The 18098-nt window shown below is 41.2% G+C and overlaps 1 protein-coding gene across 1 annotated transcript in view; it reads right to left on the reverse strand.

Moving 5' to 3' along the window:
• Window positions 1–3566: 3566 nt before the first annotated feature.
• Window positions 3567–18098, reverse strand: part of LOC140736634 (P-selectin-like) — a 44829-nt gene continuing 30297 nt past the window's right edge. The window contains exons 18-28 of the mRNA XM_073062450.1: window positions 17412–17792; window positions 13896–14003; window positions 13016–13201; window positions 12726–12911; window positions 11087–11272; window positions 10797–10982; window positions 9161–9346; window positions 8871–9056; window positions 6764–6883; window positions 5932–5959; window positions 3567–4464 (exon numbers count right to left, since the gene is read on the reverse strand). Of these exons, the coding sequence (XP_072918551.1) occupies window positions 4431–4464; window positions 5932–5959; window positions 6764–6883; window positions 8871–9056; window positions 9161–9346; window positions 10797–10982; window positions 11087–11272; window positions 12726–12911; window positions 13016–13201; window positions 13896–14003; window positions 17412–17792 (1787 nt within the window). The 3' untranslated portion in view covers window positions 3567–4430. The remainder of the gene's footprint in view (window positions 4465–5931; window positions 5960–6763; window positions 6884–8870; window positions 9057–9160; window positions 9347–10796; window positions 10983–11086; window positions 11273–12725; window positions 12912–13015; window positions 13202–13895; window positions 14004–17411; window positions 17793–18098) is intronic.

An 18098-nucleotide genomic window follows, 5' to 3' on the forward strand; every position in this document is an offset into this window, starting at 1 on the left:
GGAATTGACCTTCAGTCGGGCTAGAGGCATTGCTGATAAAGGAAAATATCAGTGTTAAATTTTGGTAGGAGGAATGTGAGAAACAACATAAGGTAAATGACAGCATGTTAAATGTGGTGTAAAGACAGGGTTTAGTGATATTTGAAGGAGATAGGATTCCACTTTATAAAGAGGGAAACAGTACAAAAGCCTGAAAGCAATGGTTACCTAAATTTAACACGGCTCAGTACCAGCTGGATTATTGTCTCAAATTTTGTGTTTCAGCTCTTAAGAAGGGTAAAATAACTTTAGAAAGTGTATAGAATAGCTTTAGTTGAATGCTGTCTGGGCTAAGGAGCTACAGATACTAGGAAAAACTTGGGTTCAGTAAAAACTAAGGATACTTGATACCCAAAATCATGATGGGTTCAGGAGTTGGTAAGGAGGATCTGTTTCTGTTGTTTGAAAGTTTAGTAAAAAGATGCATTGGTGTAAGATGTTTGGTAAGAGAAAAAAGGACCACAAAATACAATACTAGTTGTTAAATAACATGTAATTAATTTTCCATAGTTATACATTAATAGTTGCAGGCTCAGAATCAGAGTGGTGATGTGAAACCAAGTGGATTTTCCTTGGTGATAATTTTAGAACACACATTTCAGAGTAATTTGGTTGCTAAGATATGGCAGTTTCAAACTTTGTACAAGAAGGTTAGGAAAGGTTTGGTGAGGCAGCTAGTTGTTTTATCTGAGGTCAATAATCCCATTAGTATAGAAAGTCTGGAGGCGCATTTTAAATCTTATTTTGCTGTATTTAATAACAAAGCAGATATTTAAATCCTTATAAAGGATTTTACCACATCCAAGGTTTTAAATACTATTTATATTTTTAAAAAGGATGCTGCTTGCTGCTGGTCCAATCAGTGTTCCCTGAGCGAGGTTTGAAAAATGGACATCATTGCGTTAAACCATACTGTTGGGTTAGATGCAGCTCAATTCTATCCAATACTAAAAACAACCACATGGTCCTCATTCCAAGTCAGATGATCCAATTAAATTTAAAAAGATTAACGATTGATAACCCATCACTGATTTCACCCTGTACTGTTGGGGATTTTGGCAAACAATTGGCCAAGTGATCACCCCTCAGTTTAGGGCAATAAGGATGTGTAGATGGTTATTCCCAGTTATAATAATCCCTTTTTAATAACTTAATAACAGAGACCAATAAGATTCATAAGGATTTAAACCATAAGACAAGAACATATTAATCTCTGCTTTAAATATATCTGATGACTTGGCCTACACAGCTGCATGTGGCAATGAATTCCACAGCTTCACTACCCTTTGGCTACAGAAATTCCTCCTCATCTCTGTTCTAAAGGGACATCCTTGTATACTGAGGCTGTGCCCTCTGGTCCTAGACTCCCCCACTATAGGAAACATCCTCTCCATGTCCACCTTTTCTAGGTATTTCAATACTCAATAGGTCTCAATGAGATCCCCTTCATTCTTCTAAACTCCAAGGAGTACAGGCCCAGAGCCATCAAACATTCCTCGACCATTAACCCTTTCATTCCCGAGATTCTTCCTATGAAACTCCTCTGAACCTTCTTCAATGCCACTACATCCTTAAATAAGGGCCCAAAATACTCCAAGAGTAGTTTGACTAATGTCTTATAAAGCTTCAACATTGCATTCTTAGGAACACTTGACTTAGCAATTTCTTTTTTTGATATAACAGCCATCACTAATTTTCAAAGCTTCAGGTAGGATAGGGATTCATGTCTATTGTCAAATCTTTTTTCAGACCTATGAAAGAATCTGTTTATTTTTATTGAAAATAAGCTATCATAGAGGAGTTAAGTAGGGTGATCCATTTATAACCATATTTAACCATATAACAATTACAGCACGGAAACAGGCCATCTTGGCCCTTCTAGTCCGTGCCAAACGCTTACTCTCACCTAGTCCCACTGACCTGCACTCAGCCCAAAATCCTCCATTCCTTTCCTGTTCATATACCTATCCAATTTTTTTTTCAATGACAATACCAAACCTGCCTCTACCACTTCTACTGGAAGCTTGTTCCACACAGCTACCACTCTCTGAGTAAAGAAGTTCCCCCTCATGTTACCCCTAAACTTTTGCCCCTTAACTCTCAACTCATGTCCTCCTGTTTGAATCTCCCCTACTCTCAATGGGAAAAGCCTACACGTCAACTCTATCCCCCTCAATTTTAAATACCTCTATCAAGTCCCCCCCTCAACCTTTTATGCCCCAAAGAATAAAGACCTAACTTGTTTAACCTTTCTCTGTAACTTAGGTGCTGAATCCCAGGTAACATTCTAGTAAATCTCTGTACTCTCTCTAATTTGTTGACATCTTTCCTATAATTCAGTGACCAGAATTGTACACGATACTCCAAATTTGGCCTTGTACAATTTGTCCCATATTAATCAGTATTGTGATGGGCATTTTATTATTACCTACTCTAATTCCACAACTGATGGTTTCACGGCAAGGGTGTCACCACAATGTCTCTTCCACTGAACCTCTGTGTCCCACATGCTCTTTCCAGGGACACATACTGAGATAATATTAATGGCTGCTGCAAGATCATCAACTCACGAGTAGATAGGATGGTAAAGAAGGTGTGTGGCGTTATTACTTTCATCAGTCAGGGCATTGAGTCGAAGTCTTGCAGCTGTATTAAACCTGGGTTCGGCCACATTTCAAGTATCGTGTGCAGTTTTAGTCTTCCCCATTACAGGAAGAATGAGGAGGTTGTGAAGTGTGTAAAGAGGAGATATTACCAGCATTGGATAGTATTAGCTCTTAGGAAAGGTTGAACAAAATTGGAATGTTTTCTCTGGAGCTTAGAAAGCTGAGGGGATTTGTTACAGAGGTTCATAGAATTATAAGAGGTATAAATGGAGGCTTTTTCTCAGGTGTCTATTACCAGAGGAAATCTTTTAGGAGTTATTAATACTTTTTTATATTTTTAGGGATTCTTAAATTAGTTATTACAGTTTTCTGTTCATTATGTTGCTATTGTTATATCCTTATATTTTAGCTATTGTAATATATTTTTGTTTTTATTTTTTTCAATGTTACTAGCATATATGATGTAAAATGAGTGATTCTAAACCCTGGTTTTCTGCTGGTGAATTTCCGTTTTGGTATTTACTCTCTTTTTGTTCTTACAGCATCTCACTTTCTGTTAATACAGCATTAACAGATAGGTGGTGGTGTCTTGACATTGCATATATGAGCTGCATTAAAACTCGAACTGAGCTAAATTTTAAAAGCAAACACGAGGAAATCTGCAGATGCTGGAAATTCAAGCAACACACACAAAATGCTGGTGGAACACAGCAGGCCAGGCAGTATCTACAGGAATATCCTTCCTATAGATGCTGCCTGGCCTGTTGTGTTCCACCAGCACTTTGTGTGTGCTGGGCTAATTTTTACTGTGACTATTATATTACTAGCTGGCACAACTCCAAACGCCTGAAATTTGTGTTAGTACTATTCTGTGATACGCCATATCCAATATAAAAATGTAACTTAGAACAATCTCTGATATAATATTGATAACATGTTTTTTAATAGAAGAACCATCAAAATGTAACACAGTATTCTCGATCATGTGTTTTTGAGCTGTTTGCCAGAACAGATCATGTAATGCAGCATTTTGTTGTTCTTACATGTGCTATCTTTATATGAATCAATTATTATTGAATGTAAAGAATACTTAGTGCTAGAGAAATAACGTACAGAACATGCTGTCCCTAGAATACAGGGTACTGTCTCAATGTATTTACAGTATGTATGAATGCTGAAATGCAACAATATGTTTCAGACCCCTTATCTAGAAAGTATCCTTTGTCGTTCCTGGGTCAAACTAGGGTTGGGTTCTTATAAATCACTTGCCTCATAAAAGGGTGAAGTATTCATAAACCCCACAATTATTCCCTTGTGAGTCTCTAATTAGCACAAAATTTAAATAGTACAATTTTAAAAGGCATAGTTGCTTTGGATCCATGATATTAATGAGAAGTACTTGGTTGCTCCCTTCTTTCATTATATGCATTTTAAAATGTTTATTTTTATCAAGGCACATTGACAGTAGGCATGAAGGTTCTGGAGCAATCTTATAAAACTTACCGAAGATTTCCACCATCTCATTAGAGTTAATTTAATGATGGATGGGATTCGTTGGTTTGTTTTCAGGGTCGGTACTAGTCTTCAAAAAAACTTTCTAGGACTTCCAAGCTTAAATCACTGTCAATTTTTGGTATCATGTTGAGATTGTTTCCATACAGTTTCAATGCGATGTGAGGTCTCACGAAACGCACTTTGCGTCTTATCAGTTTTAAGAAGTCATTGATGCCACTGACTTTTCATTATACACTCAAAGGTAATTCAGCAATCTAAAGCATCCCACAATTAAACTGCAGTTGTTTCCAAATTGTCTTCATTTCTGTACACAAAAGTGAAATATTTGAAGTTGAGCATATGCTTATAATGAATATGCAAGAATTGACATACACCAAAATGATTTGCATATAACACTGTTTCTGTGTTTTAAAATGACTCCTATCTATATTATGTGTTTCCCTGTATTTTCAGGTCAACGATGAGGCAGTAACATGTTTCTGATCACAATAAATGCTGCCCTCCAAGGTCTGAAAGAAGTATTTCCTATTCCAATGCTGATTGTTGTCATCTAGCAAAGTGACATCGTCAAGCAGACTGAAGAGCAAATCTCAGTTTAGAATTAAATATAGCAAACCAGGATGCAAAAAGGATGATTCACTGAATAGAATCACAAAATGGGAGAGGAGGCCATTCCATCCTTCCATTCCATGCAAGAGCAATCCTGCTAGTCCCACATCCATCTTGTAGCCCCGTAAATTATTTCAGATACCTTATCACCTGGCTTTTGAATGTTAGAATGGAATCTGCCTGTGCCACTCTTTGTTGCAAACCCTAACTGTTCAATCTATAAAAAAGACTTTCCTTCATGTTTTTTTTTCAATCACACTCATCCTATGTTCCTTGTCTTTTTGAAGCTTTCTGCCAATAAGCACATTTTCTCCAATTTCTTTCATTATCCCATTTGAACCCCATAAACTCCTCTGTTCAAAAGAGTAAACCTCCAGATTCTCTAGTTTAACCAAGTAACCTGAAATCCCTTATAAACTCTCTCTAATCTACCCTATCTGAAGCTTCATATCATTCCAAAAGTTTAAGCCTGGAACTGGATATAATATTCCATTTGTAGCCAAACTTGTTCTATAAAAGTTTGTAAAACTATTTGTTTCTTCCTATATTTTATTCTTCTATTTATAAAGTCAGGGATCCAACATGCATTTAAACTGTTTTTTGAGACTGTCATGAAATTTGCAAAGACCTTTTCACATATTCTTATAAGGCATCTGAGTTTTACTTCAGTGGTTGGTAAGTTGATGGAGAAGATCCTGAGAGGCAGGATATATGAACATTTGGAGAAACATAATATGATTAAGAATAATCAGCATGGCTCTGTGAAAGACAGGTTGTGCCTTACGAGCCTGACTGAATTTTTTGAGGATGTGACTAAGCACATTGATGAAGGTAGAGTAGTAGATGTATTGGATATGGAATTCAGTAAGGCATTTGAAAGGCCTGGAAGAAATGTTACGGTACTTGATCTTTCACAAGAGAATTGAAGGTTTATTTTCTCCACTTTCCTTCCTTTTACTGAAGAAATGTAAGGGGGTCGTGACCTCTTTGTCTTTTGGAAGGACATCACATGAGTTGACTGCCCACATTGTCCTGCTGCTAATGGCTGAAAGATCATAGGCAGCACGTCCTAGTTTCTAAATTACCTGTGGTAATTTAGAGTATCTCCCAGCAACATAGACTCCTAAATATTACCAGCTTGGTAGTGAAAACAAAAGATTACCTTGCAAGTGGATTTTTCTCTTGTTTTGCTGTAAAAGAAAATGAATGTCACTATTGATATGTTTGCTGTTGCTCTATCAATGCCGACATAATTTAATTTTGTTGTCATTCACATCATCCCCTCCTGTGTCACAGTCCATTCTGCTGTCAAGATTGCAGCTGAGTTGGCTGATTGCAGACTTCTGTCACTGACGCTCTCGGGGCAATGTGTTACACACAATGGCAGCACAGAATAGTCTTTCTTCCTCACTCCTAGTTGGTACTCTAAAGCAAGTTATTCCATGTCTCTAGCCAGACATAATAGATCCAATTAGCCAAACAAATAATTGGATACATTTGACAAGAACCCCTCATTTTACTTAAATCTATTGAAATTGGTGAAAGCCAAGTATTTTGTTTATAGCATGTTCTCAGTCCTCTGATTTGCAAATGCTCTAAGTACATTGCCACAAGCCATGAAAATCTTTAGTTGAAGCAAACCTCCCCAGACTTTGCAGCCACTACTGAAAACATGAAGTCACCTTTAGAGCAAAGGGGATGGTAATTAAGGAATGATCTCAATGACTATTCACCATCAGCATCAAAATGCAATAACTAGTTCCTCAAACCATTTTGATGATTTCATTTTTTCTTTCTTTTACTGGTGAGGAGGGCCAGGCTATTCCCTCGCAAGGATGCCATAATGTCGCTCAAATGTTCTGTATCATTTACTAACTCCATGGCTGATCTCATCTTGGCTCAAATTCACCTTTCTGTCTGGGTTCCATAAGTGACAAAGAAAACAACAGGCAAACAATAAGAAAAAAACTTGGAATTATTGATTAAACTCTTACCTTTTCTATAACGACGTATAATACCCCAAACTACAAATGACAGAAGCAGCAGTGCAAATGCTGTTCCCACAGCTGCTACTGTGGCCTTTTGTGGTTCCCACATTTTGTCAAAAATATAAACTGTCAAAACAAAGTGTTAAAACTAGAGAATGAATGAAAACAGGAAAATGCAACATCATGCGTAGCAGACAGATAAGCCCACTTCATTGAACTGAAATAATTAATAACCTGCTGTACATTAGTAATTAATAACAGGTACTAATATTGAGATTTGTCCATAGGATTTAAACTTCTTCATCTTGGATTCCTAGAGACAGTGAAATGTACAGCAGTAAGGTTGAATTTATGTTGTATGCTTGCACTGGCCAAGATTGACAAGACTTTGCCAACCAAGTGACTCCACCATGATAGTTGGTCATTATCATGGTTCTGGTCACAAAGGTTTAACATGACTCTCCTGACTACTTTTGCACTTTGTTCCCTTACATCAAGGCAATTTTACTTGTACCACTTGTGAAATCATTTCTTCTAGTTGAAGACTTAGAAACCAAGTATCAGAGTAGTCATGTCACATCCCCATTTCAAGTAGTGCCTTTGTAATATACTGTGAGTTTTATTTATCTACTTTCCAAATTACTTGCTGAGCTCCAGACTTCCCTTCTGAACTACTTTTGATAGATTTTTTAATTGTATAGGGTTAGCAGCTTAGTCTAATGTCAATCCCTTTGATTCAGTTCAAGAATGTAGTTTCTTAATTCCTTACATGATCTGGGCTGGATCACTAGTAATGAGTGCCCTCAAGTGAAATGCCTCAGAAGAAATCCCCCAATTGTGGCACTGTTGTATTTTACCATTCCCACAGAGACCAACTCGTGCAAGCAAGTTATTTTCCAGCCCATCAACCTGTGGGAAAAGTTACTGTTTCACATTTTAAAACAGAAATGTACATTCTGAAATATAAGACAAAATTCTGATGATGCTGACAATCTCAAAATAAAAACAAAATGTTTGAAATACTCAGCAAGTAAGACCAAACTTGTGGAGAAAGAAAAACTGAGTTAATATTTTTCGGTCAATAACTTTTCATCAGTACCCTGAGTATTTTTGCCGATTTGTTTTTATATTAGAATGTTTTGTACACTTGGGAGCTTAAGGTTGTTATAGCTGGGGGTGGTAGTGGGAAAATGCATACTCCCAGTGGCATGCATCTCAAATACCCTCTGACAATCAAGTCCAGCTCTTCGCCTTCAGATATGGCCTAGCTACTAAGCCCAGTGGAACTGTTTCTACTGACAGGAGAAGGGGCAAAGCGAGTTATTGGTGCCTTAAAACCAGTCACCGGGCTGATGGGGCTCATCAGTGTGGTTGGCAGCTCATCTAGGAGAAAGAAAACTCTGATTTCAAACCTCAGCTGCCTTGCAGCTATACGCATTTATGGTGAAAGTTTTGGGAGTAAATCCTTAGGAAAAATCTGGAGCTGGAGTCCCTAAGGCAATCCTGCATTGAGTTCAATGCTGACAGGCAGCTCCTAGACCAAACTACATTGGTTTCTGCTGTTCCTTTGGATTCATCAGCTGCGTAGAGAGGGGGAAACTGCTGCATGGGCAACAGCTTCCACTACATATCATAGTGCCCTGGCCTGTGTACTGGCTTGCGTATCAAACTTTGACAGCTAGGATGTAACTTCCATGGTCGACCCTGAGCAATGGAGGCATCCTTTGTATATTTGAAGATGTATACAATATATCTGGCTAAATTAACATAATGGATAACCTCTGGCTTCACAAACTCTAGATGCTATCCTAATTTTAAGTACCTTTAGTGGTGGGGGACTGTGTTGTCCAATTTCCCACAGGTCTGGTCTCCTGTGTGCCTGGTCCACAAAGCTCAGATCTTGCACTTCTACAAAGGCTGTCTGTTAAGCTATCATTGAATTCTCCAGTTGAATCTGTGCAATTGCTGATTCCTTGTCCACAAAACTCCAGAGTTGTATACTGCATAGCTGAAGAATACATTTCAACTGAGCACACATTTAGTTGAGCTAATAAAATTGTACAATTTTCTATACACATTTAAAATAATTTACTTCTATTTTATCTAATTGTACCTTCACAGGTGGGTTTCTGCCCGTTCCATTGTCCAGATGTTCCACACTGAATGCTGTCTAATCCACCGAGATGAAATCCTTTATCACAGCTAAACGTACACACTGACTTGTAACTGAAATCTCTGAAGGGGTGAGAGCAGTTCATGTATCCTTTCTCGGGAATCTCCAGATTTCCACACTCTACAGCTGAAACAAAAAGAAATCTGATTGAAATCTAGTGAGTGACGTGCTTCTTTCTCCCTTACAAAATTGTCAAAGTTTCCGATGATGGATCGTGCTTGACCTTTTACCTTCACAGCTGGGTGTCTCTGCTGTCCATTGTCCTGCCGCCGTGCACTGGAGACTCTGTGACCCTTGCAGTGTGAACCCTGCCATGCAGTGGAAGTCACACGTGGAGTTGAAGCTGAAGTTTCCCAGAGGGTGGCTGCACAGCATTTTTGCTTGGACAGGAGCACTCAAAGAGGCACACTGCTTAACTAGCCAGGAAATGTGACAATAATATATCAGTTATGTAATGAAATAGTAAGAGTGAGTTGTCAATGGTAAAAAGAATTGCTGTGATCTAACATCTAAGTATTGAGAAGATGAATGTTTTATATTCTTCACTAGCTGGCGTTATTCAAGGCCAGATAATGTCATGGTCCAGTCCGTAAAGTCCGCGTTCCGGTTCATGGTCCGGTCCGTGGACTCCAGACTCTGGGTCTTCCGGCTGTCCCTTGTTTCATTTGGGCTTAATCATAGGCACCTGATTCTCATCTTGAGACCGGGAATATAAGTGGCTCTGGGTTCGAGTGTAGGTGCTGGTTTGTCTAGTCAGTATCCTGTCCTTGCCTCTGTGGGGTTTGTCTTGTCAGTATCCTGTCCTTGCCTCTGTGGGGTAAGTCAGGCTGTCTTTGCTGACGATCCAGCAGGGGCTGGATCGTCCCTTCCATATCCCCGACTGTTACCTCGGCAGTAACTTCCGTCAGAACTCCCGGGCGGGACTGGCTCCTGAGCAAGTGCAGTTGTGCCCGATTCGGGTCCCTGTTCATTGTGGACTCTTAGTGGCTTCGCTACCCGGGGCTGCGTTATGGATTCGGTCGTTTTCGTGACCAGCTGAGTTGACTGCCGTTTGCGCCACTCCGAGCAAAAGGTACGAATTCTGTCGTTTCCATGGCCATCTGAGTTTTGCTGGTCCGGTTGCTGCTTCTCCAAGCTGAGATTCGAATGGACTGTGGTTGTTTTTGTCGTCTTGTATTCAGCTCAGTAGGCAGGCCGTTTGCACTACTTGAATGGACTGTCGTTGTTTGTTGTTCCGTGTCCAAGTCCAGCCCAAGTCTCAGGCTCCGAGGAGGGTCCAGTCCGTGCCCAGGTCCAAGTCGTAGCTCAGGTCTTGAGTCCTGGTCTCATCCAGGGCCAGTGTCCGTGTCCAGCTACGCCTCTCCCCGCTTCTGCTTTGCTCTCCCTCGATCAAGACCAAGTCTGAACATGTCCTCGTCCAGCCCTGGAGCCCCGTGTCCTGCCCCCACGTCCAGTCCTGTTACCTTGTCACGTCTAGTCCTCGCCTGGATCCAGAGTCCGATCCTGAGTCAAGACCCAGGTTCCAGGTCCCTGTCCAGTCTCTGGTTCGGAGTCCTTGTCCAGGTTTCAGTTCCTAGTTCCTCTTCCAGGCCCTGCTTTCCCAGTCTAGTCCTAGCCCAGGCCCTGTATCCTAGTCTCGTCCAGGGCCTGTGTCTTGTCCAGTGTTGTTTCTTCCCCACTTCCCTTGCTTTCTTGTCACACCTAGTCCTGTCCCTAGTACGTCAGTGTCAGTGTCTTGCATTTGGGTCCTCTCTCAACACCCACCTTATGACAGATAAACAATTTCTATCTAAGCACATAGATTTGAAGATCTACAGTACAATGATGGGATTGGGGGAGAATTATTGTTCTGGTAACAGACTGTACCTTCACAGGTGGGTTTCTGCCCGTTCCATTGTCCAGATGTTCCACACTGAATGCTGTCTAATCCACCGAGATGAAATCCTTTATCACAGCTAAACGTACACACTGACTTGTAACTGAAATCTCTGAAGGGGTGAGAGCAGTTCATGTATCCTTTCTCGGGAATCTCCAGATTTCCACACTCTACAGCTGAAACAAAAAGAAATCTGATCGAAATCTAGTGAGTAACGTGTTTCTTTCTCCCTTACAAAATTGTCAAAGTTGCTGATGATGGATCGTGCTTGACCTTTTACCTTCACAGCTGGGTGTCTCTGCTGTCCATTGTCCTGCCGCCGTGCACTGGAGACTCTGTGACCCTTGCAGTGTGAACCCTGCCATGCAGTGGAAGTCACACGTGGAGTTGAAGCTGAAGTTTCCCAGAGGGTGGCTGCACAGCATTTTTGCTTGGACAGGAGCACTCAAAGAGGCACACTGCTTAACTAGCCAGGAAATGTGACAATAATATATCAGTTATGTAATGAAATAGTAAGAGTGAGTTGTCAATGGTAAAAAGAATTGCTGTGATCTAACATCTAAGTATTGAGAAGATGAATGTTTTATATTCTTCACTAGCTGGCGTTATTCAAGGCCAGATAATGTCATGGTCTAGTCCGTAAAGTCCGCGTTCCGGTTCATGGTCCGGTCCGTGGACTCCAGACTCTGGGTCTTCCGGCTGTCCCTTGTTTCATTTGGGCTTAATCATAGGCACCTGATTCTCATCTTGAGACCGGGAATATAAGTGGCTCTGGGTTCGAGTGTAGGTGCTGGTTTGTCTAGTCAGTATCCTGTCCTTGCCTCTGTGGGGTTTGTCTTGTCAGTATCCTGTCCTTGCCTCTGTGGGGTAAGTCAGGCTGTCTTTGCTGACGATCCAGCAGGGGCTGGATCGTCCCTTCCATATCCCCGACTGTTACCTCGGCAGTAACTTCCGTCAGAACTCCCGGGCGGGACTGGCTCCTGAGCAAGTGCAGTTGTGCCCGATTCGGGTCCCTGTTCATTGTGGACTCTTAGTGGCTTCGCTACCCGGGGCTGCGTTATGGATTCGGTCGTTTTCGTGACCAGCTGAGTTGACTGCCGTTTGCGCCACTCCGAGCAAAAGGTACGAATTCTGTCGTTTCCATGGCCATCTGAGTTTTGCTGGTCCGGTTGCTGCTTCTCCAAGCTGAGATTCGAATGGACTGTGGTTGTTTTTGTCGTCTTGTATTCAGCTCAGTAGGCAGGCCGTTTGCACTACTTGAATGGACTGTCGTTGTTTGTTGTTCCGTGTCCAAGTCCAGCCCAAGTCTCAGGCTCTGAGGAGGGTCCAGTCCGTGTCCAGGTCCAAGTCGTAGCTCAGATCTTGAGTCCTGGTCTCATCCAGGGCCAGTGTCCGTGTCCAGCTATGCCTCTCCCCGCTTCTGCTTTGCTCTCCCTCGATCAAGACCAAGTCTGAACTTCATGTCCTCGTCCAGCCCTGGAGCCCCGTGTCCTGCCCCCATGTCCAGTCCTGTTGCCTTGTCACGTCTAGTCCTCGCCTGGATCCAGAGTCCGATCCTGAGTCAAGACCCATGTTCCAGGTCCCTGTCCAGTCTCTGGTTCGGAGTCCTTGTCCAGGTTTCAGTTCCTAGTTCCTCTTCCAGGCCCTGCTTTCCCAGTCTAGTCCTAGCCCAGGCCCTGTATCCTAGTCTCGTCCAGGGCCTGTGTCTTGTCCAGTGTTGTTTCTTCCCCACTTCCCTTGCTTTCTTGATACACCTAGTCCTGTCCCTAGTATGTCAGTGTCAGTGTCTTGCATTTGGGTCCTCTCTCAACACCCACCTTATGACAGATAAACAATTTCTATCTAAGCACATAGATTTGAAGATCTACAGTACAATGATGGGATTGGGGGAGAATTATTGTTCTGGTAACAGACTGTACCTTCACAGGTGGGTTTCTGCCCGTTCCATTGTCCAGATGTTCCACACTGAATGCTGTCTAATCCACCGAGATGAAATCCTTTATCACAGCTAAACGTACACACTGACTTGTAACTGAAATCTCTGAAGGGGTGAGAGCAGTTCATGTATCCTTTCTCTGGAATCTCCAGATTTCCACACTCTACAGCTGAAACAAAAAGAAATCTGATCGAAATCTAGTGAGTAACGTGCTTCTTTCTCCCTTACAAAATTGTCAAAGTTTCTGATGATGGATCGTGCTTGACCTTTTACCTTCACAGCTGGGTGTCTCTGCTGTCCATTGTCCTGCCGCCGTGCACTGGAGACTCTGTGACCCTTGCAGTGTGAACCCTGCCATGCAGTGGAAGTCACACGTGGAGTTGAAGCTGAAGTTTCCCAGAGGGTGGCTGCACAGCATTTTTGCTTGGACAGGAGCACTCAAAGAGGCACATTGCTTAACTAGCCAGGAAATATGACAATAGTATATCAGTTATGGAATGAAATAATAAAAGTAGTTGTCAGTGATTTAAAAAAATTGCTGTGATGTAACATCCAAATATTCAGATTAATATTTTATTCAAGGGCAGATCAACAATTTTCATCCAAACAAGCATAGATTTCAAGATCTACAATGATGACTAGAACTATAAGCCTTGAGATGTTTAGAGAGCTCCGCGCACTGTCAAAGAATCAAACTGACGATTCATAACCTGAACGTGCTGATTCATCATTGGATTACTTCCCAATTCCAACACAAAGACTGCCCTCCTGATAAGACCTGGCCAGCGACCTCATTGCCACATTCCAAATCTGATTATGTCGACCCCCTTCTAATCAGCTTCCAGTGGTCTGTTTTCCATAAATGTTAGCAGTCGATGTTTTTGCTCCTTCACCCTGACCTCCCCCACCCACCAGCATCTAATTTAGTCTTCTCATCGTTGTTCAACTGAGCTGCTGACGGATATCTTCCCGATCTCTAAACTTTACCAGATAAATAATCCTTCTCAGAATCCCATTATTTCTTTTACATCAGTCTTCACTCCCCGTTGGAGGGAGCGGGCCACACTGTCTGATTCCCTCGAAGCCTTAGAATGTTAAACGCAACGCCTAAAGTGAGATTTAACAATGTCCATCCACCTGTTCAACAACTCACCCGATTCACACCGCGAGCCATAGAACCCTTCATCGCAAAGGCATTTGTAATCTCCGACAGTTTCCACACATTCTCCTCGATTATTACAGGAGTTAGGCTTGCATGAGGCTATCGAAGAAAGCAACAGAGTCTCAGAATGGTCGTTCACAGAAGTACTTACGCGATTTTCCTCACATTATCGTATGTGTGTGGACGTTTACATCAGCCAGACTCGCTTGTCCTCCAGCATGGCACCTTTAGACAGCAGCGGCGCGGGAGATCTCAGCCTCCCACGGCCTGCCCGGGTGGACAACGCCCCGGCTCTAAAGTGCTAGGTGAGCCCGCCGGACGGCATCGCTCCTCCACCCAGCCACCAGCCTGCCGGTGGATACACCGCTCATCATTCCAGAAGTTAATTTTGAAAAAAAAAATCAAAAAGTCTTCAGCCGCTGATACAGTGTAAGTTGGTATACATTTTGTCACAATGGCGGGGTCTGGGCGCCCTCGCAGGAGTGTTGCGGAACGAGGTCAATTAGTGTTTCATTGTGGTTTTATTTAACTCCCCTCCTTTCGTTTCTGTCTTGTCGAAATTTGACCAAAACCACAGCAATGTCAACGCTTCCTGCTCACCTTTTGCCCTTCTTCCGGGAAAGAAGACCACCGTTTAGGTTTATGCTGTAAAGGAGCGGTTTTTATTTCGTGTCAAGTTACTGGTTCCGCGCCGCATTGTCGATGTTAGCTTTTGACTTGAAAGTTTTAGTTAAAGGCCCTGTTGGCCTAGCGTGTATATATTTTTTCTGTTAATTCTGCGCATTTCTTATTAAAAGTCAGTGTCCCTCCTTCTCCACTGGGGCCAGAACCACACATCCTTGTCACAAATACTGGATTTTGGTATTACCTCGATTTTAGTGATGTGGTATAAACCTACAAAATTTACTTAAGGATGTCAAAATGAGTGGTAATGGATTGTTATGGATCTGTTTTGCTACATAAGCAAAAGAATTATTTTATTTAAGCAAAACTGGTTTAATACCCAAATGAAAACAGCATAAACTGATGTCTCCTTCGGTGGTTCGTGGTACTTGATGCCCAGCTGGAGGATAAGGATGGCATTTATTTGCTATGATTCACAGAACAGATTTGTGTGTTTTATTTTGACACCATTGTGTTAGGCTCTAATATGCTTGAAATTGGGTAATAGAGGCAAGTTTTGGATAAAGCCCAAGAATGTGACCAACTGAGTCTTTAGCATTGATTTAAGTAAAAGAAAATTGTGAGGTTTCCTGCTTTTTACCCTGAGTCTCCTGGTGTCTGTGCTCAGGGGCCCATATTCTTTGGAGTCCTTATAATAAAATATGGTGATAGCCCTTTCAGCCCATCGAGTCTAGGCTACCATCAAGAGACCATCTACAGGAATCACTGGAATCCCATTCATTCCATCTTGATTCAATCACCTATCACAGTTGAAGCCATTTACAGTGGCCAATTAACCCACAGTCCACAAATCTTTGGGATGTGGGAAAAGAGAGAACCCAAAGGAACCCACGTTCCCAGACGGCATCGAGGGTGAGGATTGAACCCATATTGTGGAGGCTGTGAGGCAGCAGCTGTACTAACTGCAGTATGCAGCTGAAGCTGGTTGGAGGTATTAGATGCCTCTGCAGTTCACCGGTAAGGTTTTGTAACGCCAACATGATATTTAGTTATTCTATTCAGGAATTCATGTCATCTCCTGGGTTCAATGTAGTGCCAGATTGTAAGAATTTATCACTGCAAGCTAAACCCACTGTCTCTTCTAAACAGGGATCTCACCATTTGTGTTCTGACATTCATTGCCTCAGAGTCCAGTCATGGAGCAGGAACTCACAGCCCCTGAAGCTGTGATATGTTAGATCGGGATAGAGAGGGGCAGCAAGTCCAGTGTACTGGTGGATTGGTAGCTTGCATACTTTTAAATTCATTTAGATTAGGTAATTGGTTTTAATTTTTTTTTGTTTCATTGATTTTTAAATAAATTTTCAATTTTCCTTTGGAACATTCAAAATCTTTCACAATTCTGACAGCCACCAAAGTTTATGGCAGGTCTTAGTAGGCTGTCAAAAGTTTCATTTCATGGATGAAGCATGTTCTAGTCTGCCCAGATATTGCACCTTGCAAAGTCTGCTGCCTCCCAGGACAGAGTTTGTGGAAATGGCAAATTGATATTTAAAATGCAGGATAGCAGCAACTGGGCGTTTGCTGACTGGCTGCATGTAACAATGCCGAATGCAGAGAAAGATTCCCTCAGAAATGTGCAAGTTTATTTAACTACCTTGGCAGTTTCACTTCCTTGCAGGTACAACAAAGATTTACATCTGGATTGATGACTTCGTTTATAAATAAATCCCTTGCATATTCTTAAATGTACAGTGGTTTCACTCATCACTGACTTTAAGAATATTTTTTCAGAAAGATTTAGCAGTGATTTCACCTATTTAGACATGATGTGTCGTAACCACAAAGCAAAATGGTTGAAAACGATTAACTATTTCCTCACTTTACTGAAAATGAACTGATAATCAGGCTGTAGGCAATCAGGTTGTGGTAAATAAGCTTTAGAAGATAATTCATTATGAATTTAGAGATTAGCCCTGCTTCATGATGATTTTGTTATATTAAGACAACATGATTAAGTTGTCAGTAGGCACTATCTTAAAAATTTTAACCTGCTCCACAGAGACCGAGAGAATATATTTAGATATTTATAAATGTGGTGTCTTAGCACTTCAAATAATTTATTTGTTTTATTCATGGATTTAGACAATATCTAACTTTTTAGTCAAAGATGATAGTCTCAATAATATGATATCTGTTACAACGTAAGGAGGTGTAGATTAAACTTTTAGGTAAATTTTCCGGTAAAGTGGTATGTAAAAAGGGCTGCTGAGTTGCTATCATTTATTTTTCATGATAGTAAATGTCCAGATTAGTGCCTCCAGAGAGTTGAGGAAAGAGAATCAGAATCAGAAAAAGGCTTAATATGGCTGGCATATGTCGCGAAATTTGTTGTCCTTGTGGCAGCAGTACGATGAAATACATAGTGATAGAGAGAGAAAAGCCGTGAATTGCATATATACATATATATAATGAATTAAATAAGTAGTGCAAATATAAAAATTGAATCACTTCTAGTCACCTGGCATTGCATAATAACAGAGAAAAACCATGAATTACTGAAAAAATATATAATAGTTCAATTAAATAAGTAATGCAATAAATGGAAATAAAGAAAAGTAATGAGATAGTGTTCATGGGTTCAATGCCCCTTCAGAAATCGGATGGCAGAGGGGAAGAAGCTGTTCCTGAATCATTAATAGTGGGGTGGTGTTCCTGGGTTCAATGTATATTCAGAAATCAGAAAAGACAACTTTACTATTCCGGGACTTTTCATTGAGTATTTCAGTTGTGCCGTTAGTTAGGACTTGGAGCTGTACAGACATTAAATTCTTAGGAAGTACTCATCACATTTACCAAACTCTGAGAACATTTTTAGCTTACCTAAATAGCAAATTGCTGCTTTCATTTTGTTGCAGCTATGATTGTTCCATTTTCCTGCTTCTTTCTGTCTCTTTATATAGATTTCCACACAATCCTCTCCCCCAGAAGTTGGTTCTCCTTCCGCCCAGTTTTCTGCTTTCTTGTCCAGTGATTTATTTGTTCCAACCCAGGTCCAAACACCAGCAATCTTCCTTATTCCAATCCAGTAGTATGTTGGATTTCTTGGTAATATCTGATTTAGATGATTAATTTCTTCTTGGTTCTGAATTGCAACCAGGTCAGTGAAGGATTTTTGGCAGTATTCCCTGGCATCTTCCCATGTCAAATTTGTATCTGAGTAGTTATATTTCCAAGCGTCAACTCCTTCCCAAATTACCAGCTCTGTGAAGAAAATTATAGTTCTTTGTGATGTTCGACAATAGACAAAGTGCAATTGACTTAGTGGTCCCTATAGACTGGTAGATCTGCTATGTCGCAGCTCCAGTGATCTGGATTCAATCCTGATCTCTGATGCCATCAATGAAGAATTTACATCATTGACTCCGTGGTTTCTTCCCAGTGATTCAGTTTATTCCCTCATCCCGAAGATGTGTGGGTTAAGTAATTGCCCCTACCATGTAAGGGAGTGCTAAAACCTGGAGGGAGTTAATGGGTACATGGGGAGAATAAAATGAGATTTGTGTATTT

The sequence above is a fragment of the Hemitrygon akajei genome, chromosome 12 (genome assembly GCF_048418815.1).
Source record: "Hemitrygon akajei chromosome 12, sHemAka1.3, whole genome shotgun sequence".
Taxonomy (NCBI): domain Eukaryota; kingdom Metazoa; phylum Chordata; class Chondrichthyes; order Myliobatiformes; family Dasyatidae; genus Hemitrygon; species Hemitrygon akajei.